A 27,889-nucleotide genomic window follows, 5' to 3' on the forward strand; every position below is an offset into this window, starting at 1 on the left:
AAGTCTTCATTCACTCTTTTAATACTTCCAGAGAAGTCTTCATTCACTCTTTTAACCCAAGACAGACACAAATCCAGTTCACACCCTCCAATCACCTCATCAAATGGACAGTATCTCCACATGACCAAATCACTCCCCATGCCAATGATATCAACACAAAAGCAACACACTAAATGGCATGAGAATCCTAACTGGCACCAGATTTGGATGAGAAAAAGAATTCCTCATTATCCTAGAGATTACTAACAGGCACCATATTTGGAAATGAAAAAGAATCCCTTATCATCCTTTACAAACAATTTACCCCCACTTTAAATTATGTCTCATGAGCCTAGTCTTCCACCATCTCAAAATCAAATATAACAAAGCAGCAAACAATACAAAATGATGCACTCATAACAATCACTGGTGGCCAAGCAACCTCAAACACTCAAAACCTTCACAATGACACAAAGATCCTCCCAATGCAGTTCTACCTCAAAATGCTTGGAATTCAATCCTAGGTAACAGAACTAAACCTTTCCCATCAAAACCAACCTACAATTAACCATCAACTCCCAACAAAATTTATAAAGCTACCCCTGCCTCACAATTCAGTAACCTCTACTCAAAGATCCCCCCACCCCTAACAAATAAAATAATGACAAAAGACATACACACTGAAATAACCATGAGAGCACTAAACAACTGATCTCCCAGGTCTTAAACTAGAATTAAACCTACCAGGCATAATCTAACAGCACCACACCCCAGAGAAACACGAGTCACAATCTCCAGCTTATGCTTTGGACATCACTAAAACAAAAAAAAAAAAAAAAAAAAAAAAAAAAAAAAAAACTTTTTCAACATATCTCAAGACCCTTCATACACAAAATGCACCTACCATAAACAAGGGTCCAAATGCTTACTAATCAAATGCTCAGCATTTTCTGCACATAAATGCATACATAGCATCACAACACTTTATAAGCTGTGGTCCTGACCAATGAACATAGCCAGATTCCTGAGTGCTGTAGGGGCCTCATAAGGATAGAAGGTACTACTGGGACAGGATGGTAAGATACAGTTTTTACACTATATCCACAAAGAAACAAAAAACAATATATGTACATTACACTTACCGTTAACTTAAATTGAGTCAGAGTGTTCCTAGTTTACATGAAAACACATACAAATATGTACATGTTCATATGAGCAATGTATTATTGTAATCAGTGTAGATCATAATAATAGCTTAGATCGCCAAATGTTGTAGGATCACGCATTACTGCAGTCTCATCTAGTGTGGTCCCATCATCAAGTACTGCTGTAATATGAGGATCAAGAGTTGAAGAGTCCTCCAGAATAACCACATTATCTAAAACTTTGTTTTGTAAAGAGGGTGAGAATCTACGTTGTGACTCTGGGCAAGAAGTGGAAATAGTTTTGTCTTCTTCCTCTTGTCTGGAGTCTTTTCTTGGGGACATAGCTACAATTTCATCAAGAGCTCCTTTACTAAGATCCACATCATTTGATTGAACTACAGTTTCCTCCTTGTCATCTGTTAATGTATATCCACTCAATTCATTTGTAATTTTGGTTCTTTTCTGGAGAATACATTCTTCATTCCACTTTTTTCCTTTGAGATACTGTACAGCAGTGAGTCTGGCAAATTTCGGCTCTGACATTTCTTGATCAACATTTTCCATTGCTTCACTGGACTCTGACTCCTTCAAATTTTCATCCATGTCTGAACTTGTGCCACACTTGTATGTATCTGGTAGTGACTTGCTACAATCTTTTTTCTGAGACAGTTTCTTGGAATTGACCGTTGCCTTGGCAGCCATTACTAATTTCCAAAGTTCCTTGTTTTTTTCTCTTTTACGCCACTTCCACTGTGGAGCTGCAGAAAGCTGTGCCCAATCATCTTTAACTTTCTGAAGTATATCTTCCTCTACTTCTGGTCCTTTGGTTTCACTGCATGATGAGCTCTGTTTTTCTAATGCATATCCATCTCTTCCACACATAATTTCACCATCTTTACTGCAAACTTCATCAGTACCTACTACTTTCTGAGTTATAGGTGTTTCTGAACTCCTTGATTTCTTTACTATGTTTGTATCTATTCCTAAAATTTCTGTTACCAAGTTACTATGGCCATCCTCACAACTTTCTCTGTCTCTCTTTTTTAAATTTGACTGCTCTACTGCAGTTGTGCTGTCATAGCTTTTTTTCAGGTTTGCCTCTCTCTCTTTCCATTCAGTACTGTAGCTCCTGTCTATGTTCATAATGTGAAATGGATTCAGATTAGGTGATGATTTCTTAGTTACTCCACTTATAATATTTTTTTTCTTGGAATTCATGTACAAGTGCTTGCTTGAATGATTAGGCTGTTGCATAACTAAATCACCATGAATGTCATCATCAAGACCTACTGCTTCTTTAGGGCATGACAGTCCGATATCACTGCCACAGTTTTTATTTTCTAGTTTCGTAACAAAAACTTTTGAGCTGGATGTATTAATTCTGCAGAGATCTGGAAGACTTAATGTAGACTGTGGTGACTCTAACTCAGATTGTTTAAAACTATCCTGGATATTGTGTGTATCATCTATACATAATGGCTTTTGGTCGTCACAGGGCTCTTTTAACTCCTCAACTATTGAAGCTGTGTTCTGTGTTTTTCTAAAATCAATTTCACCTTCATTTTCATCATGGGATTCATTAAAACCCTTACATTCTGAGTTTTTAAGTTCTTTCTTGTTTGCTTCATCTATTTCTGACATTATCATTTTGTCTATATCATAACCAGTATTTACTCTTTTATTTAGTTCCATTCCTAAATAATCAGCAATTCTTTCTTCCTCAACTTGTTTGGATTTTTCTCTCATTTCTCCTCTTTCCTTTTTATCATCCATATATTGTGAAACTTCTAGGTTAGATGTATGATCTTTTGAGTAAGTGACAGGATTTTGAGTATTCCTAGAAAGGACTGTAGAGGTGCTAGCAGTATTTTGGTCATAGCAGTCAGTAGTACATTTAGACTGATCTACGGCATTATCAACAGTTTCTGCATGATCAAAAGAAACTTTAGAATATATGCTAGAGCAGGAGGGTGAATTATTTTGTACTACAGATCTTGCATCATTTTCATCTGATACTTCACCAAACAAATTTTTCAGCCTTGCTTCAGCAGTTTCTGTTTCAGCTACACAACATGCAAGGTCCTCAGCATAACCTACTTGACTAGTTGTAACGTTGCAAATAGTTAAGTAGCCGGTAGGTCCCTTGGATTTATGTCCTGGCATACAAGAATTTTTTGGAAGTGAATCTGAGCTGTTTTTAGTTTGTGTCACTGTGACATCTGACATGCACGACTGAGTTACATTTTCCACTTTGGCATTTACTGTGATCTTAGGCTCACTGGTTTTGGGCTGAATAACAGATGTAACTGTTTTGTTTGGAGTTAAAGATACAGTTGTGGTTTGTGTTTGGGTCATGGATACACTGGAATTTTTGGGCTGAGTTGCAGATGTTGTGGTAGTTCTGGGATGGGGCTCAGATGCAGTGTTAATTCTAGGCTTATTCACAGATGCATTAATAATTTCAGGCTGTGTCCCAATTGAAGTGCTAGATCCAGGCTGGCTCACAGATGCAATAATAGTTCTATTCTGGGTCACAGATGGAGAGGTGTATTTAGGCTGAATCAAAGATGCAATAGTAGTTCTGGACTGGGCCACAGATGTAACAGTAATCCTGGGCTTGATCACTGAGACAGCAGTTGTTATGGGTTGGGTCACAGTAGTTGTAAATCTAGGTTTAGTTACAAAGTCAGTGGAAGTTCTGAGCCGGGTCACAGAAGCCACAGTAGTTCTAGGCTGGGTTAGAGAGACAATGGTGGTCTTAGGCTGGGTCCCTGAAGCAGAGGTAGTTCTGGGCTGTGTGGGCTGGGTTACAGAAGCAGTGGCAATTCTTAACTGGGGCACAACAGCAATGGTAGTTCTTGGCTGGGTAACAGAAACTGTGGTAGTCCTGGGCTGGGTCACAGAAGTTGTGGTAATTCTATGCTGTGTTTCGGAAGCAGTAGTTGTTCTCAGCAGAGTCAATGAAGCTGTAGTAATTTTAGGTTGGGTTACAGCAGTGGAAATTCTGGCCTGGGGCACAGAAGTAATGGCAGTTCTGGGTTGGGTTACACAGACAGTGGCAGTTCTAGATTGGGTGTCACAAGCAACTGCAGGTTTGGGCTGTGTAACTGAGGAAGTAGTACTTTTTTGATGGGACAAAGATAACCCAGGTTTGGTTTCTGTCAAAGTACTCGTAGCAGCGTTTGACTGAAAAATGGATGCTACAGTGGTTTTGGGTTCAGTTACAGTAATACCAGAATCATAAGTATGGACTAGAGAGTCTAATGCTGCAGAAGGCTTGATTTCCATTGCTGATGATGAAATTACAGTATTCTGAGAAATGAATGCAGAGGATGAACAATCTGAAAGTACTGGCATTTCAATGTCAGTATCAGCTTCAGTGTAAGTTACAGATGCAGACATCTTTGGCTGAGTAACAACAGGTGTAATATTGTTTGATGTTTTCATAGCTAATGAAGAATCTTGTTCACTTACTGAAGTTGCACTGACTATTGTATCTTCTGCCATGTTTCCAGGTATAGTTTCTGATAATGCTTTTGTTTTTAGACTAATTTCCTTGGGTGTAAAAGTTAGAGGCTGTATTACTGAAGCAGTACAAATCTGTGGCAGTTTCAGCTGAGAAACAGGTGACACTGAAGCTTTAGCCTCCGTTGCAGATGCTGATGAACCTGGCTGGGTTACAGATGCTACTAAAATATCCGATTGGGTTACACCAGCTGAAAGTTTTGGTAAAGATGTTGATGACATAGAAACTTTTGATTTTATAATAAGAGCAGTGGATGGTTTGTTTTCAAAGGATGAAGTTCTTGGATGAGTTATACAGGAAGCTTTTTGCTGGCTTACTGAAGCTAACACTGTTTTTAACTGAACATCAGATGATCCGGTACTTCCTGACATATTTGTGGATATTGTGCAAGTATTAGGTTTGGATAATGAGGCTACTGAAGACTCTGGTTCTGCAACAGATGAAAGTTCAGAATCCAAAGTTTTTCCCAACTTATTAAGAGAACTTGCATAAACTTCAGTTTGGATAGAATTTTCTGTAGGTAGTTTTGATTCAGTACATGAAATTGACAATTTAGTACAACTGTCTTTGAAGCTGCTAGCCTCAGCAATAAGTTTAGAACTTTTACTGAGGTTTACTGAAGGTGGACATTTGGGCAAATTCAATGAGCCTACTGTCCCTTCTGCTTGGGTAAAGTCTTTGCAATGAATAAAACTTTGTGTTGAAGTATCTTCATCAAAGTGTACAGACTGAGATTCCATCTTTTCCCTAGTTTGACTAACGGTTACATTTTCATCTTTTATTTCTTTTACTGGAGAGTATATGACAATTTCATATTTTTCAGCTTTGCCTGATGATATGATAAAGGATGAGTCTTTCCTAGGTTCATTAACACCTTTTTCATTTTCAGGATGATCTGCAAGTGTACTGTCAATCAGAGCAATGTGATCAATCCATTCTTCAGATAACTGAGTCTCACTGTGTTCTTCATGGTGGCTTTGTTTAATTTTCTCTTTTGAACCATTTGCCAGTTCAGTTATCTCTTTTTCCTCCTTTATTAATATTTCTTGTTTTATACACTGTTCCATACTATTATTGCTTACAACTTCTGTCATACTTATCTCTTCCTTTATTTCTTCTTTTACAATTGTCTCTGAGTTGATGATTTCTTCTTTCAATTTCATTTCATCAACTAACACTTTGCTACCAGTTTCTAAACGGTCTTCACCAACAATAATGACAGCTTCCTTTGAGGAAGTCTCTCTGACAACTGATTTATCTTTCTTTGGGTCCCTGGTAGAAAGTGACTGCTGTGAAGCATCACTTTTTACAATTTTCAGATCTTCACCTTTAGTCACTTCTAAAGAACTGATGTGTTTTTGCATACCAGGTTTTTCATGTGAAACTGAACACTCAAGCTGTCCCACTTCTGGAGTTACTTTAGTTAAGCAATCTTCACTGAATATGGATTCCCCCTCAAGTTCAACAGAGCCTTCTGCTTCTGGCTCACTATCTATATCCATTTGTTCTGAAGCTACAGATATAGTCCGTAATTCATGTTCTTTTTCATCCTCGGACTCCGAGGATGAGCCACTCCCACTCCAATTTTCTTCAAACAGGTGAAGCTCTGTTGCTGCTTTGTGCACATCTTCCTGTGACTGAGATTCCCAACAAGATTTTACAGGAGATGCACCAGAATATCTACTTTCTGGGTATGGAATGGATGCAAAGTTCAGTGATGACACTAGCACTGATTCTAAATCTACATCGATATCCTCTGGGCTGAGGATACTTCCTATTGGCACTCGAGTTGGAGTTGCTAGCTGATTCTGTGTTAACTTTTTCATGGGAGATCCTTCCTTTGAATTTTCAGAATCACTTTTATTTTCATGCTTATCTGAAGTGCCACTAGCAGAAACCAAATTATCCCAAGAGCTTGATGTTTTATTTCTGTTTCTAAAATCTGATTCAGTAGTTATTTTTGAACTATCACTATCAATACTGGACAGTGGTTCAAACCTCTCTCTCTCCACTGATGATAATGGGGAAAAACTAATTTTCATTTCCTTTGCATTATTTTCACTAAGGTTTTCACTTTGTTCCCTTAACACAGAGTTACTGTAATTTTCATAATCACTATTTTCAGTATATCTTCCAGTAAAATCTGATACAGAATCGACTACAATTTGACGAACACTTTCCTTATTTTTCCTTCCACTTTTCAATGGTGGTTCTTCAATTACTATTTCCTTTAATTCCTCCACTTCTTGTGGCTGCTCCTCTTTGAAGATGTCATACTGTTCTTCATTTTCCTCTTCCATTTCTGACTCAGAGTCACTAGTGTCAAGGCTGCTTTTGAAGGCTCCCATAGTACTTCTTCGATTCTTTCTTACATGTTTTCCAGTTTCTACGTTGACTAGTATAGCCCTAGGTTCGAAGTTGCAGATGATGTGGGTGGCAACGTGAGCTAAACTTGCTGCTCGGGTTATGAACATCTTGAGACACACATTACACATCCAACGCACCCCCTCTTTCGACCTCCACCCCTATGGAAAAAAGAGAAAAAGGTGCTTCTAGTCTGCTGTTTGCCAAAAATGGGCATAATTTCTTTAAATACTTAGTCACAAATAATTTCTGTATCTCTGGTATAAAAACATATACAATAAACAATGGCCTATCATCCTTAACAGGGCATATGAAATATACAGCAAACTGCTGATGGCTTAAGAGTTACCAGCAGAAGGAACACAGAATTAGGAAAAAAAAAAAAGCTGACCCAGGTTTCAATTAATTATGATGATATGATTAAGACCCAAAACAGCACAATTCTTTATTCTATTTTTTTTTAAACTGATAGTAGTGAGGAATGAGCACCCTTTTCTCTTCTTTTCCAATAGGTTTAAATTCTGTGGGCAGGAAAAGGCCCATCTGAAGGTAACTCCGTAGACCCACCGCAGTAGATTCAGAAACCAGCTAATAAAAAAAAAAAATAAAAATAAAAAAAAATTCATCTCTACAATTCTTCACCATATCAGTACCTTTAACTTATTTGTTACTTTTGTACTACAGTCTATCTTAGTGAGAAAGCATGATATTCATTAACTGTACTTGATAAATAGGGGAATAAATATAAAGCTTATCCTTTCTCATGCAAAATGTATGAAGCTACTTGATCACTAGAGATACACAAATCTAAAGGTTTTATGAAAAACACAATTCACCTCCTTGAATATACTAATCCATATCAAACTGCACATCAGCATGTTACTTTGCAACAATTGAAGGTGTGTATTTTCAGCATTCAGCAGATATAATATGTTCTAATTTAAATAATGCATACGTTGTTTACTTTTTGCTGAAAATCAGCGAAATAACTAATTTTCACCTTCAAAGCTAAGTAAACTCAGTTATACTATAACAAAATGTATAAGCAAAACACTTGTACACGTACACCAACGAATTTCTGGCAACTGATGGCTTGGCACTTCCTTTAGTCGACAAAATTACATTAAGGGACTTGAAATTACCACGGCCACAAATGGCGTTGTGTGTAAGGCGCACTTATTTACATTCTTTACACTGCACTTGTTGGTGGTGATACTGCAATTCTGTGAGATTCTTATTTTATTTTGCTTAAATCTAACTCTAGCTATGGCTTCTAATACATATGAGAGTGTCAGTCATGGTGTCAAACATAAACACCAGTCCATATTGATCAAAGATAAAGTAGAACTGTCGAAAAAAATGGACCGAGGTGTTTCGGTGTGTAAGCTGTGTGACATCTACAGTACTGGTTCATCAGCTGTTTATGATATAAAGAAGCGAAGGGAGTAAATATTTAAATTCTATGCAGACAGTGATTCAAAGAAGCAAATGACGATTAGAAAAACTATGAAAGATGGTAAGAGTACTGAGAACAACGAGTGATGATGGAATATCTTTGAAAGTATCGGAGTGATGGAGTGGACTTGTCAGGTAGCATGATAATGGACCAGGCTAAGTTGTTCCATAAAGAACTTAAATTACAACATAAGCGTGACTGTAGTGAACGATGGCTTCAAAGATTCAAGATGCGTCATAAAATTTCCATGAATAAAGTGTGCGGAGAAAAGCAGTCTGCAAACTACGAAGGGGCTGCCGAGTATGCGGACAAATTTGCGAAACTCGTAGCTGACTAGCACCTCAGTCCTGAGCAGGTGTATAAGTACCTGTATTTCATTCATTTATTTAATTTACATTTAATATATGCTTAATTTAAATTTCTGGCAGTCCATGGTATATTTTAGACACATGAGAGATGTATAATTCGTGGGTTAGAGGTGTGTTGATGATTTATTATTACGTGACCATGGTTGGTCCAGCAAAATGGTTAATCCGGCAAGGCTTTGGAACCAGGAGTGCTGGAAAATCGGTGGTGTACCTGTATTATCATATTAGATAAAATTGAAGCAGGAATATCTCCCATACAATATATTGTATACTGATACTAGAAACATAAAACAAGAAATCACTTACCCATTACTTTCATTACACAGTTAACTTCATTACGTTCCAGAATAATACTTTCCAACAAATCAGGATATGTATTTTTAGCATATGAGTTATAATCTAAAATCATGCATATATTCAAATCACTTTTTGCTTTTTCAACCTCAAGCTGGTACATAAATTTCCCAATGCTTCAGAAAAATGGGTGTTTTTTAAGTGAAGAGAAAAACAGTATTTCTGATGCTCATAAACATTATGTAAGAATTGGAAAAAATAGAGAAACAAAAGAAATAGGTCCTGGAGAAATTAAATTCACATTAGGAGCTTATTGCTGCAATAGCTCCAAGTGCTACCCAGCCCTGTGTCAACATATCTCAAGTGTCACCACGTTGTGTGCGTAGTGTTATATAGATGCACTTGTTTCATTTTATCATCAAACAGATCATCTGAACTGCTATGCTCATCACTAAGGAGCAAATACCCCTTGGTTGCATCTACAATTAACGGACTATTGTAAAAATCTTTGCCATGCCATGGCTAAAGGGCAACTCCAAAAACTCATGAGTAATTGATATGATATGTAAGGAGGCCTTAGACATCTCATGGCACTGCCATAGACCAGCTGAAATTTGAAGGTTTGTCCAAAAGCATGGAATTTAGATCTATGCAAGTTTCTCTTTACCTAGGCAAGGAAGGTTTACATGAGGTCTAGTTAAAGAAGCAAACATTAACACTTAACATTTTTGGATGTGCCAGTACCATAAATTTTAGAGTAATATGAAACACTACACTGAATAAGTACTATCCAACTGGAAGTGTAGGCCTATGCTTAGCAAAACTTTAAGGGTAATAATGGAATAAACGTTGGACACAAATGGAAGGGCAAAAGGTATATAAATGTTCAAAAGAAATACTTGTGAATGCTTGTGAGAATGATGGTGCATCAAGGATGAAAATGATCTCATGACTGCATGAATATACAGAAGAAATATGGTGCAGAACATACATGTATAGACTAAATGTAATATCATATGTGAAAACTTCTACTCAACGTGGTTGGATTGTTTCATTCTAGTAATAATTACTATTAAAGAGTTACTCCAACTAAAAGCACAATGAAATATAATTGAGAAAAGATAAATTCATTTTAGATGATTTCAAACGGATGAGGATACAACTGATCATGCAAGCAATAATTATTCCTGTTCGTTAACATCTCAATAAATGAGGAGCAACTACTACAATAAAAATACACTTCACTAAAAGGAATCTCTCAGTTTTGAATATGTAGGCAAATTCTAAAGATTAAGATTAACTTATCAAATGCTAAGCTTGAATTTTCTACCATCAACCATCCTCCTTTCTTCCTTATCTGGTGTATGATCTTCTAAGCCAAAATAATCAGTAATTTACCTCTATCAACCTCTTGCTTTACAAATCTCTGTAATTTTGGTGCCATCCACTTTTCAACTAGATCCTTTATTGTAAAAGTGACAACCTCTGTGTCTCCAACTTAATCTATAATCTCTTTTTTTTTGACAGCAAGCACTGGTCCTGTATGCTCTGTGATTTTCTAAAACTTTCATCAACTATCCCAGAAACTCATTGACTGTTTTGTCTACAACAGTGCATGTAACTATTTGAACCACTTCGCTTAATTTCCTGTAAATCTCTGTTCGTATGACTTAGGGTAAAGTTCCTATACATCACTCTCCATGCTATGTATCAGTCAATCTGCTGCCAAAGTCTGCTCCTTCTAAACCTCCATGCCAACTACTGTTAATAATTCTATGTGTGCTTTAGTAATTTTTTTTCTCACTGAAAAGCTACCAATACTGCTCTTTCTGCACTTCCCTGCCCTCTGTTGTCAAAAGATTCTGTATTTGCTTTCCTCTAGATGAACAGATGACAATATTGCTCCTTCTGCATCTCCCTGCCTACTATTGCCGATGCCTGTAGAGTCTGTGTGTAATGAAGTCCTTTCCTCTAACTGAACAACCTCTGCTACACAAAGAAAAGTTCTGTCAGTCTTTGTCTTTATATGTTTTTTGAAGGCTTCATCTTCTTTCTTCCAATTCTGTATCTCCTGTATTCCCTCCATCAAACTGACTTTTTGTTCAATCAAAATATATTTCTCAGATCTCTTACGTTCCTCTCTCATTTCAGGATTCCCTTCATGATCCTTGATATGTTTACTTTTATGAACTCAAGCTCTAGTTGTATTATGCTCTGGTCTTACTCTTTAACATATTCCCAAATATATGTTCTCTGGTATTTTCATATCCTCTAGTCTCACTTTTGAAGATCTGGTTATGACTGACTGGTCTTGGTAACTTCTTGTAATTGCGTCCGTGGTAGACTCTCTTCGCTCAGGCAGTGTTAGAGTCTTTGATTATTCTCCAGAGTAATACTAGATACTAGTAACAATAATGAAGCTTATTAGCACAAAGAAGCCTCAAAAATAGGAGAATTTAGGTCTTTAACAGACACACACAATGTTGCCTTTTTGATTATGTAAAAACTTTATTCCCCTCTGTCAAGTCAGAGTTGCACCTTTATACAGTAACTTAGCTTAGTGTTTACTCTAGCAATGTTATTCACTCACTCTCTTACAAATTGGCTCCCCATAAAAAAAAAGATTAATTGAAGTTGGTAACACTCCTGCACTCAACTTAAAACCTGGCAAGTTAGCTGTCTATCTATATATCTAATGCCAATTCCCTTTTGGAGCTACCTCTAGGGGGTGGCCATAGCAATAGAACCTCCATAACTGTTGAACTTCAGTGCTGCTTCTTAGCCTTTAGTGCCTCACCCTTAACAGGCCAATGACAGGGAGGAACTCTAGCATGAGGTTTTCAGAGTCTCCTATCTAAAGTTCATACCAACAATTTCTACCTAATGTTCCTGCTTAATGTTCCAACCTAATAATTCTTCTAACTGCTCCTGCCTACTACTTCTACCTAATGTTCCCACTTACCACTTTCATATACTGCTCCTACAATTCTGCCAAAAGGCAACAATAATATATAAGTGGTCATTGCAGGAAAATCTAGAGTTATCAAGAATGAGTTGTGTGAGTTAAGTATTTCCAATTTTGTGTGACAAGGAGAGATTGTACGTTTGTGGATAGAATGTCAGCAGTCCATGTGTGTGTGTGTGTGTGTGTGTGTGTGTGTGTGTGTGTGTGTGTGTGTCAGAAAAAAAAGTTACCTGGGTCAAAGGAGTGCAACTTCACACCCACTGAAGTGCTGAGTCACTACACGGCCATCAATAACCCTCCCAATAACCAGATGGGTAGTCACTGTAATACCTGGACAGCTTCCATTCCCAAATCCTATTAAACTCCCAAAACCTGGCACACTCAAACTGAATATATAATGCATATTCTGTATCACTCAGTGGACCATTCACATTCTCCCCCACAATTACTTGTACATAATGGGCTTCATCAGCTAGATACCCTTCAAACTCTTGAAAGAAACAGGGATCACTGCTGAGAGAGAGATGTGTGTGACCACTACTTGTGATTACTATTTGTGAGTTATGGGGTGAGAGTTTTACAATTGTGCTGCACAGTCTCTTAACCTTGTTCATAAGTACCTTGTTTTAACTCATCTGTGTAAACATACACACAAACACCCAATGCTCAACCAGGTACCCATTCACTGATCATCCCTATGGTGAGGATGAACAGCTGGGTTGGGAGTACGCCAACTACCATCCCCAAAGATTCAAACCCATGCAGGCCCAACCCTAGGCACACTTGTGATGACTTGTGATCAGTAACACTAACCCTATACCATGTGTATGTGTGCGTAATTACTTATTTGTACATTATGAGGGGAGAGTTTTACACTCACTGGGCTCTATCTCTTAAACATTCTCTGTTACCAAAAAACTCTGATTTATGCATGCTGTCTGCATTAATCAAGTTCTTAGTCATCTTATTCTGATTATCCTCCACTCTTATACTCTTAAAGTACTTCTTTACATCTTTTAACAAGATTCTTGCTTAAGTTCATACCATGTCCTCATGTTGTCCTATTACTACATCTGCGGAACAGTTCCCTGAACCTCGTGTCTTTTAATTCTGGTACCATTTTTGTTGTTATCCTTTGAACCTTCTTGCTTTTTGCACCTCTTTAGGTGTGGTGACAAGTGACTAAATTTGAGAAATATATTCTAGTTTTGACCTTAGGCAGGATATTTCCTTATCAATATACTTGAAAGTTATTTCATTTGCCAGCAGACAGTTTGTCTCAACTTTTCTCATGTGTGACTCTAGAAACAGGTTAAGAGACAATATCTACTCACATTTTCTCTAACACACACATTCCTGCTGCTTATTTCCCAACAGATAATATTCACATAGAGGCTTTCTTTCACTGCGTCCCATCCTCATTACTTTACAATTACATAGGTTGAATTTCATCAACCATTAATCAGACTAACTTTGGAACCTGTTGATGTTCCCCTTTGAGACAATCCTCCTCCTCCTCATGAACTCTATATCATCTGCAAACATATTCAGGTAGTAGTCCATACCTTCTGGCAAGTCATTCACATAGATCAAGAAGAGTAACAGTTCAAGAACAGAATCCTGATGCACTTCAATGGCAACTTTAACCCTTTCCAGAAGGGTTTCCTGACAAGTTCTTTGTTTACTTCCACAAAGATTATCTATCCATTGAAAGTCTTCCTCTTATTGCTACCAAGGGGTTCAGCTTCTTAATCAGCCTCCTATGCAGGGCAGTGTCAAATGCTTTCTGGCTGTCCAGATATCAATAATTCACCCTATGTTTTATTTTGTCTCATAAAACTAGGCACACTTGTGATGACTTGTGATCAGTAACACTAACCCTATACCATGTGTATGTGTGCGTAATTACTTATTTGTACATTATGAGGGGAGAGTTTTACACTCACTGGGCTCTATCTCTTAAACATTCTCTGTTACCAAAAAACTCTGATTTATGCATGCTGTCTGCATTAATCAAGTTCTTAGTCATCTTATTCTGATTATCCTCCACTCTTACACTCTTAAAGTACTTCTTTACATCTTTTAACAAGATTCTTGCTTAAGTTCATACCATGTCCTCATGTTGTCCTATTACTACATCTGCGGAACAGTTCCCTGAACCTCGTGTCTTTTAATTCTGGTACCATTTTTGTTGTTATCCTTTGAACCTTCTTGCTTTTTGCACCTCTTTAGGTGTGGTGACAAGTTTTATGGAATGAGTATTTTGAAGGTTTGTTGAATGTGTCTGATGACAGCGTGGCAGATATAGGGTGTTTGGGTCGAGGTGGTGTGCAAAGTGAGAGGGTTAGGGAAAATGATTTGGTAAACAGAGAAGAGGTAGTAAAAGCTTTGCGGAAGATGAAAGCCGGCAAGGCAGCAGGTTTGGATGGTATTGCAGTGGAATTTATTAAAAAAGGGGGTGACTGTATTGTTGACAGGTTGGTAAGGTTATTTAATGTATGTATGACTCATGGTGAGGTGCCTGAGGATTGGCGGAATGCGTGCATAGTGCCATTGTACAAAGGCAAAGGGGATAAGAGTGAGTGCTCAAATTACAGAGGTATAAGTTTGTTGAGTATTCCTGGTAAATTATATGGGAGGGTATTGATTGAGAGGGTGAAGGCATGTACGGAGCATCAGATTGGGGAAGAGCAGTGTGGTTTCAGAAGTGGGAGAGGATGTGTGGATCAGGTGTTTGCTTTGAAGAATGTATGTGAGAAATACTTAGAAAAGCAAATGGATTTGTATGTAGCATTTATGGATCTGGAGAAGGCATATGATAGAGTTGATAGAGATGCTCTGTGGAAGGTATTAAGAATATATGGTGTGGGAGGCAAGTTGTTAGAAGCAGTGAAAAGTTTTTATCGAGGATGTAAGGCATGTGTACGTGTAGGAAGAGAGGAAAGTGATTGGTTCTCAGTGAATGTAGGTTTGCGGCAGGGGTGTGTGATGTCTCCATGGTTGTTTAATTTGTTTATGGATGGGGTTGTTAGGGAGGTAAATGCAAGAGTCTTGGAAAGAGGGGCAAGTATGAGGTCTGTTGGGGATGAGAGAGCTTGGGAAGTGAGTCAGTTGTTGTTCGCTGATGATACAGCGCTGGTGGCGGATTCATGTGAGAAACTGCAGAAGCTGGTGACGGAGTTTGGTAAAGTGTGTGGAAGAAGAAAGTTAAGAGTAAATGTGAATAAGAGCAAGGTTATTAGGTACAGTAGGGTTGAGGGTCAAGTCAATTGGGAGGTGAGTTTGAATGGAGAAAAACTGGAGGAAGTGAAGTGTTTTAGATATCTGGGAGTGGATCTGTCAGCGGATGGAACCATGGAAGCGGAAGTGGATCATAGGGTGGGGGAGGGGGCGAAAATTTTGGGAGCCTTGAAAAATTTGTGGAAGTCGAGAACATTATCCCGGAAAGCAAAAATGGGTATGTTTGAAGGAATAGTGGTTCCAACAATGTTGTATGGTTGCGAGGCGTGGGCTATGGATAGAGTTGTGCGCAGGAGGATGGATGTGCTGGAAATGAGATGTTTGAGGACAATGTGTGGTGTGAGGTGGTTTGATCGAGTAAGTAACGTAAGGGTAAGAGAGATGTGTGGAAATAAAAAGAGCGTGGTTGAGAGAGCAGAAGAGGGTGTTTTGAAATGGTTTGGGCACATGGAGAGAATGAGTGAGGAAAGATTGACCAAGAGGATATATGTGTCGGAGGTGGAGGGAACGAGGAGAAGAGGGAGACCAAATTGGGGGTGGAAAGATGGAGTGAAAAGGATTTTGTGTGATCGGGGCCTGAACATGCAGGAGGGTGAAAGGAGGGCAAGGAATAGAGTGAATTGGAGCGATGTGGTATACAGGGGTTGACGTGCTGTCAGTGGATTGAATCAGGGCATGTGAAGCGTCCGGGGTAAACCATGGAAAGCTGTGTAGGTATGTATATTTGCGTGTGTGGACGTGGGTATGTACATGTGTATGGGGAGGGTTGGGCCATTTCTTTCGTCTGTTTCCTTGCGCTACCTCGCAAACGCGGGAGACAGCGACAAAGTATAAAAAAAAAAAAAAAAAAAAAAAAAAAAAAAAAAACCTCAAAGACACTTATTACACATGACCTTGTTTCCCTGAATCTCTGTTGTATCTTCCTCGAGAAAGTTCTCCTTTGCAAGAAGGCATCCATCTAGTTTTCAATTATCTTTACCAGTTGTCTCGAAGACCATACTGGTCAGGGAAACCAGTCACTAGTTCAACTCCTCAACCTAAAAGCCTTTCTTTAAGACAAGTATGACATTTGTTCTTTTTTACTCCCTAAGCACTCTGTCTTTCTCTAATGATATTCTAAATGGTATTTCAAGTGATTCATCATGTACATCCACACACATCTTCAGCATATGTGGTAAAATTTCATTGTTACTATTAGCTTTGTAAGGGGCAAGACTCTTTAGTACTCTGTTAATTTTGTTTTTCCATATCTCAATGCTCTCTAAAACATTCCCCATGTTCTACCTAAATGATGTTGGGACTAAGTGTCATCTACTTTAAGCACATTCTTCATGTCATTCTGTCCGTAATTCAATGTTTGCATCTGTAGTATATATGGATGTGTCTGAAGGAGTAGTAGTTCAAACATTATATGTTTACAAGGCATAAGCTATAGATAGGGTTATAAGGAGGAGGGTAGATATGTTGGGACAAATGTTTGAGGCCAATATGTGGTGTGAGGTAGTTTGATCGAGTAAGTAATGAAAGGGTAAGAGAGATGTGTGGTAATAAAAAGAGCATGGTTGAGAGAGCAGAAGAGGGTATGTTGAAATGGTTTGGACACATGGAGAGAATGAGTGAGGAAAGACTGACAGAGGATATATGTGTCAGAAGTGGAGGGAAGAAGGAGAAGCAGGAGACCCAATTGGAGGTGGAAGGATGGAGTGAAAAAGACTTTGAGCAATCGGAGCCTGAACATACAGGAGAGTGAAAGGTGTGCAAGGAATAGAGTGAATTGGAATGATGTGGTATACTGGAGTTGGCATGGTATCAATGGATTGAACCAGGGCATGTGAAGCATCTCGGGTAAACAATGGAAAGATCTGTGGGGCCTGGTTGTGGAAAGGGAGATGTGGTTTGGGTGCACTACAAATGACAGCTAGAGACTGAGTGTGAACGAATGTGGCCTTTTATGTCTTTTCCTGGCAATACCTTGCTGGCGTGTGCTCTTTTCATGTGTGGCGGGATGGCGAGAGGAATGGATGAGAGCAGGAAGTGTGAATGTATACATATGTATAAGTCTATGTATGTATATGTAGACTCCTTCTGTTTCCCCTTTTAGAAAGTTAAAATACAAGGGGAAACAGAAGGAGTCATGTGGGGAGTACTCATCCTCCTCGAAGGCACAGATTAGTGTGTCTAAATGTGTGTGCATGTAACCAAGTTGAGAAAAAAGGAGAGATAGTTAGTATGTTTGAGGAAAGGAACCTGGATGTTTTGGCTCTGAGTGAAACAAAGCTCAAGGGTAAAGGGGGAAGAGTGGTTTGGGAATGTTTTGGGAATAGTCATGGGTTAGTGAGAGGACAAGAGCAAGGGAAGGAGTAACACTACTAAAAAAGGAGTGGTGGGAGTATGTGATAGAGTGTAAGAAAGTAAACTCTAGATTGATATGGGTAAAACTGAAAGTGGATGGAGAGAGGTGGGTGATTATTGGTTATTGGTGCCTATGTACCTGTGCATGAGAAGAAAGATCATGAGAGGCAAGTGTTTTGGGAGCAGATGAGTGAGTGTGTTTGTGGTTTTGATGCACGAGACCAGGTTATAGCAATGGGTGATTTGAATGCAAAGGTGAGTAATGTGGCAGTTGAGGGAATAGTTGGTGTAATGGGGTGTTCAGTGTTGTAAATGGAAATGGTGAAGAGCTTGTAGATTTGTGTGCTGAAAAAAGACTGGTGATTGGGAATACCTGGTTTAAAAAGAGAGATATACATAAGAATATGCATGTAAGTAGGAGAGATGGCCAGAGAGCGTTATTGGATTATTTGTTAATTGATAGGTGCATGAAAGAGAGACTTTTGGATGTTAATGTCCTGAGAGGTGCAACTGGAGGGATGTCTGATCATTATCTTGTGGAGGCGAAGGTGAGGATTTGTAGAGATTTTCAGAAAAGAAGAGAGAATGTTGAGGTGAAGAAAGTGGTGAGAGTAAGTGAGCTTGGGAGGGAGACTTCTGTGAGGAAGTACCAGGAGAGACTGAGTACAGAATGGAAAAAGGTGAGAGCAAAGGATGTAAGGGGAGTGGGGGAGGAATGGGATGTATTTAGGGAAGCAGTGATGGCTTGCAAGAAAGATGCTTGTGGCATGAGAAGCATGGGAGGTGAGCAGATTAGAAAGGGTAGTGAGTGGTAGGATGAAGAAGTAAGATTATTAGTGAAAGAGAAGAGAGAGGCATCTGGACGATTTTTGCAGGGAAATAGTGCAAATGACTGGGAGATGTATAAAACAAAGAGGCAGGGGTCAAGAGAAAGGTGCAAGAGGTGAAAAAGAGGGCAAATGAGAGTTGGGGTGAGAGAGTATCATTGAACTTTAGGGAGAATAAAAAAGATGTTTTGGAAGGAGGTAAATAAAGTGTGTAAGGAGAGAGAACAAATGGGAACATCGGTGAAGGGGGCTAATTGGGAGGTAATAACAAGTACTGGTGATGTGAGAAGGAGATGGAGTGAGTATTTTGAAGGTTTGTTGAAGGTGTTAGATGATAGAGTGGCATATATAGGGCGTTTTGGTCGAGGTGGTGTGCGAAGTGAGAGGGTCAGGGAGAATGATTTGGTAAACAGAGAAGAGGTAAGAAAAGCCTTGCAAAAGATGAAAGCCGGCAAGTCAGCGGGTTTGGATGGTATTGCAGTGGAATTTATTAAAAAAGGGGGTGATTGTGTTGTGAAACTGGTTGGTGAGGATATTCACTGCATGTACGGGTCATGGTGAAGTGCTTGTCGATTGGCAGAATGCATGCATAGTGCCACTGTGCAAAGTAAAGGGGGATAAAGGTGAGTTTTCAAATTACAGAGGTATCTCTGTATAAGTTCGTTGAGTATTCCTGGGAAATTATAGGGGAGGGTATTGATTGAGAGGGTGAAAGCATGTACAGAGCATCAGATTGGGGAAGAGCAATGTGGTTTCAGAAGTGTGTGGATCATGTGTTTGCTTTGAAGAATGCATGTGAAAAATACTTAGAAAAGCAAATGGATTTGTATGGAGCATTTATGGATCTGGAGAAGGCATATGATAGAGTTGATATAGATGCTCTGTGGAAGGGATTAAGAATATATGGTGTGGGAGGCAAGTTGCTAGATGCAGTGAAAAGTTTTCATCAAGAATGTACGGCATGTGTACAAGTAGGAAGAGAGGAAAGTGATTGGTTCTCAGTGAATGTCAGTTTGCGGCAGGGGTTTGTGATGTCTCCGTGGTTGTTTAATTTGTTTATAAGTAAATATAGTAAATAAATATAATAAATTCCACTGCAATACCATCCAAACCCGCTGCCTTGCCAGCTTTCATATTCTGCAAAGCTTTTACTTCCTCTTCTCTGTTTACCAAATCATTCTCCCTAACCCTCTCACTTTGCACACCACCTCGACCACAACACCCTATATCTGCCATTCTATCATCAAACACATTCAACAAACCTACAAAATACTCACTCCATCTCCTTCTCACATCACCACTACTTGTTATCACCTCCCCATTAGCCCCTTCACTGATGTTCCCATTTGTTCCTCGTCTTACACACTTTATTTACCTTCCAAAACATCTTTTTATTCTCCCAAAAACTTAATGATACACTCTTACCCCAACTCTCATTTGCCCTCTTTTTCACCTCTTGCACCTTTCTCTTGACCTCCTGCCTCATGCTTTTATACACCTCCCACTCATTTGAATTATTTCCCTGCAAAAATCGTCCAAATGCCTTTCTCTTCTCTTTCACTAATACTCTTACTTCATCCCACCACTCACTATCCTTTATAATATGCCCACCTCCCACGTATGTCATGCCACAAGCATCTTTTGCACAAGTCATCACTGCTTCCCTAAATACATCCCATTCCTCCCCCACTCCCCTTACATCCTTTGTTCTCACCTTTTTCCATTCTGTACTCAGTCTTTCCTGGTACTTCCTCACACAAGTCTCCTTTCCAAGCTCACTTACTCTCACCACTCTCTTCACCCCAACATTCTCTCTTCTTTTCTGAAAACCTCTACAAATCTTCACCTTGGCCTCCACAAGATAATGATCAGACATCCCTCCAGTTGCACCTCGCAGCACATTAACGTCCAAAAGTCTCTCTTTTGCTTGCCTATCAATTAACACGTAATCCAATAATGCTCTCTGGCCATCTCTCCTACTTACACACGTATACTTATGTATATCTCTCTTTTTAAACCAGGTATTCCCAATCACCACTCCTTTTTTGGCACATAAATCTACAAGCTCTTCACCATTTCCATTTACAACACTGAACACCCCATGTACACCAATTATTCCCTCAACCTGCCACATTACTCACGTTTGCATTCAAATCACCCATCATTATAACCCGGTATCGTGCATCAAAACTACTAACACACTCACTCAGCTGCTCCCAAAACACTTGCCTCTCATGATCTTTCTTCTCATGCTCAGGTGCATATGCACCAATAATCACCCATCTCTCTCCATCCACTTTCAGTTTTACCCATATCAATCTAGAGTTTACTTTGTTATACTCTATCACATACTCCCACAACTCCTGTTTCAGGAGTAGTGCTAACCCTTCCCTTGCTCTTCTCCTCTCACTAACCCCTGACTTTACTCCCAAGACATTCCCAAACCACTCTTCCCCTTTACCCTTGAGATTAATTTCACTCAGAGCCAAAACATCCAGGTTCCTTTCCTCAAACATACTACCTTTTTTTTTTTTTTTATACTTTGTCGCTGTCTCCCGCGTTTGCGAGGTAGCGCAAGGAAACAGACGAAAGAAATGGCCCAACCCCCCCCCATACACATGTATATACACACGTCCACACACGCAAATATACATACCTACACAGCTTTCCATGGTTTACCCCAGACGCTTCACATGCCTTGATTCAATCCACTGACAGCACGTCAACCCCGGTATACCACATCGCTCCAATTCACTCTATTCCTTGCCCTCCTTTCACCCTCCTGCATGTTCAGGCCCCGATCACACAAAATCTTTTTCACTCCATCTTTCCACCTCCAATTTGGTCTCCCTCTTCTTCTTGCTCCCTCCACCTCCGACACATATATCCTCTTGGTCAATCTTTCCTCACTCATCCTCTCCATGTGCCCAAACCACTTCAAAACACCCTCTTCTGCTCTCTCAACCACGCTCTTTTTATTTCCACACATCTCTCTTACCCTTACGTTACTCACTCGATCAAACCACCTCACACCACACATTGTCCTCAAACATCTCATTTCCAGCACATCCATCCTCCTGCGCACAACTCTATCCATAGCCCACGCCTCGCAACCATACAACATTGTTGGAACCACTATTCCTTCAAACATACCCATTTTTGCTTTCCGAGATAATGTTCTCGACTTCCACACATTCTTCAAGGCCCCTAGAATTTTCGCCCCCTCCCCCACCCTATGATCCACTTCCGCTTCCATGGTTCCATCCGCTGCCAGATCCACTCCCAGATATCTAAAACACTTCACTTCCTCCAGTTTTTCTCCATTCAAACTCACCTCCCAATTGACTTGACCCTCAACCCTACTGTACCTAATAACCTTGCTCTTATTCACATTTACTCTTAACTTTCTTCTTCCACACACTTTACCAAACTCAGTCACCAGCTTCTGCAGTTTCTCACATGAATCAGCCACCAGCGCTGTATCATCAGCAAACAACAACTGACTCACTTCCCAAGCTCTCTCATCCTCAACAGACTTCATACTTACCCCTCTTTCCAAAACTCTTGCATTTACCTCCCTAACAACCCCATCCATAAACAAATTAAACAACCATGGAGACATCACACACCCCTGCCGCAAACCTACATTCACTGAGAACCAATCACTTTCCTCTCTTCCTACACGTACACATGCCTTACATCCTCGATAAAAACTTTTCACTGCTTCTAACAACTTTCCTCCCACACCATATATTCTCAATACCTTCCACAGAGCATCTCTATCAACTCTATCATATGCCTTCTCCAGATCCATAAATGCTACATACAAATCCATTTGCTTTTCTAAGTATTTCTCACATACTACCTATCTCTCCTTTTTTTCTCATCTTGGTTACATCCACACACATTTAGACACCACAATCTGAGCCTTCGAGGAGGATGAGCACTCCCCGTGCGGAGGACTGTGGATGTGTTGGAAATGAGATGTTTCAGGACAATATGTGGTGTGAGGTGGTTTGATCGAGTAAGTAATGAAAGGGTAAGAGAGATGTGTGGTAATAAAAAGTGTGTGTTTGAGATAGCAGAAGAGGGTGTTTTGAAATGGTTTGGTCACATGGAGAGAATGAGTCAGGAAAGATTGACCAAGAGGATATATGCGTCAGAGTTGGAGGGAATGAGGAGAAGTAGGAGACCAAATTGGAGGTAGAAAGATGGACTGAAAATTATTTTGAGCGATTGGGGCCTGAACACGCAGGAGGGTGAAAGGTGTGCAAGGGAGAGTGAATTGGAACAACGTGGTATACCGGGGTCGATGTGCCGTCAATGGATTAAACCAGGGCATGTGAAGCGTCTGGGGTAAACCATGGAAAGTTTTGTGGGGCCTGAATGTGGAAAGGGAGCTGTGGTTTTGGTGCATTACTACATAACAGCTAGAGACTGAGTGTGAACAAATGTGGCCTTTGTTGTCTTTTCCTAGCGCTACCTCGCGTGCATACAGGAGAAGGGGGTTCTCGTTTTCATGTGTGGCGGGGTGGCGACGGGAATGAATAAAGGCAGGAAGTACGAATTATGTACGTGTATAAATGTATATGTGAGTGGGTTGGGCCATTCTTTTGTCTATTTCCTTGCGCTACCTCGCTAATGCGGGAGACAGCAACAAAGTATAATGAAAAAATATATATATATATATATATATATATATATATATATATATATATATATATATAACCCCATCCATGTAAGGCATGTGTACGTGTAGGAAGAGAGGAAAGTGATTGGTTCTCAGTGAATGTAGGTTTGCGGCAGGGGTGTGTGATGTCTCCATGGTTGTTTAATTTGTTTATGGATGGGGTTGTTAGGGAGGTAAATGCAAGAGTCCTGGAAAGAGGGGCAAGTATGAAGTCTGTTGGGGATGAGAGAGCTTGGGAAGTGAGTCAGTTGTTGTTCGCTGATGATACAGCGCTGGTGGCTGATTCATGTGAAAAACTGCAGAAGCTGGTGACTGAGTTTGGTAAAGTGTGTGGAAGAAGAAAGTTAAGAGTAAATGTGAATAAGAGCAAGGTTATTAGGTACAGTAGGGTTGAGGGTCAAGTCAATTGGGAGGTGAGTTTGAATGGAGAAAAACTGGAGGAAGTGAAGTGTTTTAGATATCTGGGAGTGGATCTGGCAGCGGATGGAACCATGGAAGCGGAAGTGGATCATAGGGTGGGGGAGGGGGCGAAAATTTTGGGAGCCTTGAAAAATGTGTGGAAGTCGAGAACATTATCTCGGAAAGCAAAAATGGGTATGTTTGAAGGAATAGTGGTTCCAACAATGCTGTATGGTTGCGAGGCGTGGGCTATGGATAGAGTTGTGCGCAGGAGGATGGATGTGCTGGAAATGAGATGTTTGAGGACAATGTGTGGTGTGAGGTGGTTTGATCGAGTAAGTAACGTAAGGGTAAGAGAGATGTGTGGAAATAAAAAGAGCGTGGTTGAGAGAGCAGAAGAGGGTGTTTTGAAATGGTTTGGGCACATGGAGAGAATGAGTGAGGAAAGATTGACCAAGAGGATATATGTGTCGGAGGTGGAGGGAACGAGGAGAAGAGGGAGACCAAATTGGAGGTGGAAAGATGGAGTGAAAAAGATTTTGTGTGATCGGGGCCTGAACATGCAGGAGGGTGAAAGGAGGGCAAGGAATAGAGTGAATTGGAGCGATGTGGTATACAGGGGTTGACGTGCTGTCAGTGGACTGAATCAAGGCATGTGAAGCGTCTGGGGTAAACCATGGAAAGCTGTGTAGGTATGTATATTTGCGTGTGTGGGTGTGTGTATGTACATGTGTATGGGGGGGGGGGGTTGGGCCATTTCTTTCGTCTGTTTCCTTGCGCTACCTCGCAAACGCGGGAGACAGCGACAAAGTATAAAAAAAAAAAAAAAATATATATATATATATATATATATATCTTTCTTTTCTTTTAAACTATTCGCTATTTCCCGCGTTAGCGAGGTAGCGTTAAGAACAGAGGACTGGGCCTTTTTTGGAATATCCTCACCTGGCCCCACTCTGTTCCTTGTTTTGGAAAATTAAAAAAAAAAAACGAGAGGGGAGGATTTCCAGCCCCCTGCTCCCTCCCCTTTTAGTCGCCTTCTACGACACGCAGGGAATACGTGGGAAGTATTCTTAATCCCCTATCCCCAGGGATAATATATATTATATCATATATATATTTCAGAAGTGGTAGAGGATGTGTGGATCAGGTGTTTGCTTTGAAGAATGTATGTGAGAAATACTTAGAAAAGCAAATGGATTTGTATGTAGCATTTATGGATCTGGAGAAGGCATATGATAGAGTTGATAGAGATGCTCTGTGGAAGGTATTAAGAATATATGGTGTGGGAGGCAAGTTGTTAGAAGCAGTGAAAAGTTTTTATCGAGGATGTAAGGCATGTGTCCGTGTAGGAAGAGAGGAAAGTGATTGGTTCTCAGTGAATGTAGGTTTGCAGCAGGGGTGTGTGATGTCTCCATGGTTGTTTAATTTGTTTATGGATGGGGTTGTTAGGGAGGTGAATGCAAGAGTTTTTGAAAGAGGGGCAAGTATGAAGTCTGTTGTGGATGAGAGAGCTTGGGAAGTGAGTCAGTTGTTGTTCGCTGATGATACAGCACTGATGGCTGATTCATGTGAGAAACTGCAGAAGCTGGTGACTGAGTTTGGTAAAGTGTGTGAAAAAAGAAAGTTAAGAGTAAATGTGAATGAGAGCAAGGTAATTAGGTACAGTAGGGTTGAGGGTCAAGTCAATTTGGAGGTAAGTTTGAATGGAGAAAAACTGGAGGAAGTAAAGTGTTTTAGATATCTGGGAGTGGATCTGGCAGCGGATGGAACCATGGAAGCGGAAGTGAATCATAGGGTGGGGGAGGGGGCGAAAATCCTGGGAGCCTTGAAGAATGTGTGGAAGTCGAGAACATTATCTCGGAAAGCAAAAATGGGTATGTTTGAAGGAATAGTGGTTCCAACAATGTTGTACGGTTGCGAGGCGTGGGCTATGGATAGAGTTGTGCGCAGGAGCATGGATGTGCTGGAAATGAGATGTATGAGGACAATGTGTGGTGTGAGGTGGTTTGATCGAGTAAGTAATGTAAGGGTAAGAGAGATGTGTGGAAATAAAAAAAGTGTGGCTGAGAGAGCATAAGAGGGTGTTTTGAAATGGTTTGGTCATATGGAGAGAATGAGTGAGGAAAGATTGACCGAGAGGATATATGTGTCAGAGGTGGAGGGAACGAGGAGAAGTGAGAGACCAAATTGGAGGTGGAAAGATGGAGTGAAAAAGATTTTGAGTGATCGGGGCCTGAACATGCAGGAAGGTGAAAGGCGTGCAAGGAATAGAGTGAATTGGAACGATGTGGTATACCAGGGGTCGACGTGCTGTCAATGGATTGAACCACGACATGTGAAGCGTCTGGGGTAAACCATGGAAAGTTCTGTGGGGCCTGGATGTGGAAAGGGAGCTGTGGTTTCGGTGCATTATTACATGACAGCTAGAGACTGAGTGTGAACAGTATGTGGCCTTTGTTGGCTTTTCCTGGCGCTACCTCGCACACATGAGGGGGGAGGGGGTTGTTATTCCATGTGTGGCGGGGTGGCGATGGGAATAAATAAAGGCAGACAGTATGAATTATGTACATGTGTGTATATGTATATGTCTGTGTGTGTATATGTATTTATACATTGAGATGTATAGGTATGGATATTTGCGTGTGTGGACGTGTATGTATAAACATGTGTATGTGGGTGGGCTGGGCCATTGTTTCGTCTGTTTCCTTGCGCTACCTCGCTAATGCGGGAGGCAGCGACAAAAAAAAAAAAAAAAAAAAAAAAATCCCTGGGGATAAGGGAGAAAGAATACTTTCCACGTATCCCTCATGTGTCGTAGAAGGCGACTAAAGGGGATGGGAGCAAGGGGCTGGAAACCCTCCCCTCCTTGTATTTTAACTTTCTAAAAGGGGAAACAGAAGAAGGAGTCACGCAGGGAGTGTTCATCCTCCTCGGAGGCTCAGATTGAGGTGTCTAAACGTGTGTGGATGTAACCAAGATGAGAAAAAAGGAGAGATAGGTAGTATGTTTGAGGAAAGGAACCTGGATGTTTTGGCTTTGAGTGAAACGAAGCTCAAGGGTAAAGGAGAAGAGTGGTTTGGGAATGTCTCGGGAGTAAAGTCAGGGGTTAGTGAGAGGACAAGAGCAAGGGAAGGAGTAGCACTACTCCTGAAACAGGAGTGGTGGGAGTATGTGATAGAGTATAAGAAAGTAAACTCTAGATTGATATGGGTAAAACTGAAAGTTGATGGAGAGAGATGGGTGATTTGTGGTGCATATGCACCTGGGCATAAGAAGAAAGATCATGAGGCAAGAGTTTTGGGAGCAGCTGAGTGAGTGTGTTAGCAGTTTTGATGCACGAGACCGGGTTATAGTAATGGGTGATTTGAATGCAAAGGTGAGAAATGTGGCAGTTGAGGGAATAATTGGTGTACATGGGGTGTTCAGTGTTGTAAATGGAAATGGTGAAGAGCTTGTAGATTTATGTGCTGAAAAAGGACTGTTGATTGGGAATACCTAGTTTTAAAAGAGAGATATACATAAGTATACGTATGTAAGTAGGAGAGATGGCCAGAGAGCATTACTGGATTAAATGTTAATTGATAGGCGCACGAAAGAGAGACTTTTGGATGTTAATGTGCTGAGAGGTGCAACTGGAGGGATGTCTGATCATTATCTTGTGGAGGCAAAGGTGAAGATTTGTAGAGGTTTTCAAGAGAGAAGAGAGAATGTTGGGGTTAAAAGAGTGGTGAGAGTAAGTCACCTTGGGAAGGAGACTTGTGTGAGGAAGTGCCAGGAGAGACTGAGTACAGTATGGATGAGTACAGAATGGAAAAAGGTGAGAACTAAGGACGTAAGGGGTGTGGGGGAGGAATGGGATGTATTTATGGTAGCAGTGATGGCTTGCGCAAAAGATGCTTGTGGCATGAGAAGCATGGGAGGTGGGCAGATTAGAAAGGGTATTGAGTGGTGGGATGAAGAAGTAAGATCATTAGTGAAAGAGAAGAGAGAGGCATTTGGATGATTTTTGCAGGGAAATAATGCAAATGACTGGGAGATGTCTAAAAGAAAGAGGCAGGAGGCCAAGAGAAAGGTGGAAATGAGAGTTGGGGTGAGAGAGTATCATTAAATTTTAGGGAGAATAAAAAGATGTTTTGGAAGGAGGTAAACAAAGTGCGTAAGGCAAGGGAGCAATTGGAAACTTCAGTGAAGGGGGCTAATGGGGAGGTGATAACAAGTAATGCTGATGTGAGGATATGGAGTGAGTATTTTGAAGGTTTGTTGACAGACTGGCAGATATAG

The 27,889-nt window shown here is 40.3% G+C and overlaps 1 protein-coding gene across 2 annotated transcripts in view; it reads right to left on the reverse strand.

Moving 5' to 3' along the window:
* LOC139754679 (uncharacterized) overlaps nt 1-27,889 on the reverse strand; it is a 327,464-nt gene that overhangs the window by 41,147 nt on the left and 258,428 nt on the right. For both annotated transcript variants that reach the window (XM_071672228.1, XM_071672229.1), the window contains one exon: nt 1,122-7,175. In XM_071672228.1, the coding sequence (XP_071528329.1) occupies nt 1,212-7,175 (5,964 nt within the window). In that variant the 3' untranslated portion in view covers nt 1,122-1,211. The remainder of the gene's footprint in view (nt 1-1,121; nt 7,176-27,889) is intronic.

This window comes from Panulirus ornatus, chromosome 17 (genome assembly GCF_036320965.1).
Source record: "Panulirus ornatus isolate Po-2019 chromosome 17, ASM3632096v1, whole genome shotgun sequence".
In the NCBI taxonomy this organism is placed as follows: Eukaryota; Metazoa; Arthropoda; class Malacostraca; order Decapoda; family Palinuridae; genus Panulirus; species Panulirus ornatus.